This window comes from Geospiza fortis, unplaced genomic scaffold (genome assembly GCF_000277835.1).
Source record: "Geospiza fortis unplaced genomic scaffold, GeoFor_1.0 scaffold612, whole genome shotgun sequence".
NCBI classification, from domain to species: domain Eukaryota; kingdom Metazoa; phylum Chordata; class Aves; order Passeriformes; family Thraupidae; genus Geospiza; species Geospiza fortis.
Window position 1 is genome coordinate 1,062 of NW_005054806.1, and position 846 is coordinate 1,907.

Genomic DNA, 846 nt, shown 5'->3' on the forward strand with positions numbered 1-846 from the left:
ATGGGATCCATGGGATTGATGGGATCCATGGGATGGGATCCATGGGATCCATGGGATTGATGGGATCCATGGGATGGGATCAATGGGATCCATGGGATTGATGGGATGGGATCAATGGGATCAATGGGATCCATGGGATTGATGGGATGGGATCAATGGGATCAATGGGATCCATGGGATTGATGGGATGGGATCAATGGGATCAATGGGATCCATGGGATTGGATGGGATTGGTGGGATGGGATCAATGGGATGGGATGGAATTCATGGGATCAATGGGATCGATGGGATTGGATGGAATCCATGGGATCAGTGGGATGGGATCAATGGGATCAATGGGATTGATGGGAGGGGATCCATGGGATCATTGGGATCCATGAGATTGATGAGATGGGATGGGATGGGATGGGATGGGATCGATGGGATCAATGGGATGGGATGGAATCCATGGGATCAATGGGATCAATGGGATGGATTGGGATTGATGGGATCAGCGAGATGGGATGGGATGGGACGGGATGGGAGGAGATGGGACCCCGGCAGAGCCAACCCACGCGCCACCACCCCTCGGTGACCCAGCAGGGCCCGTCTCACCCCAGCGTCCCCGCAGCCTGGGCCGAGGAGGATTTGGTGCTTTTCCGAGCCAGGGTGCCCGTGCGGGACAGCTGCGTGCTGGTGTCCTGCGGCACGGGGACACGCGGACACGGGGACATGGGGACATGGGGACATGGGGACACGGGGACACATGGACATGGGGACATGGGGACACGGGGACATGGGGACACATGGACATGGGGACATGGGGACACGGGGACATGGGGACACGGGGACACACGGCCATGGGGA

General features: G+C 57.8%; 1 protein-coding gene across 1 annotated transcript in view; it reads right to left on the reverse strand.

The window, feature by feature from the left end:
• Positions 1–594: 594 nt before the first annotated feature.
• LOC115949140 (ABI gene family member 3-like) overlaps positions 595–846 on the reverse strand; it is a gene marked incomplete at its 3' end in the record, with an annotated part of 3,976 nt that continues 3,724 nt past the window's right edge. Inside the window, exon 3 of the mRNA XM_031065491.1 lies at positions 595–680. Within this exon, the coding sequence (XP_030921351.1) occupies positions 595–680 (86 nt within the window). The remainder of the gene's footprint in view (positions 681–846) is intronic.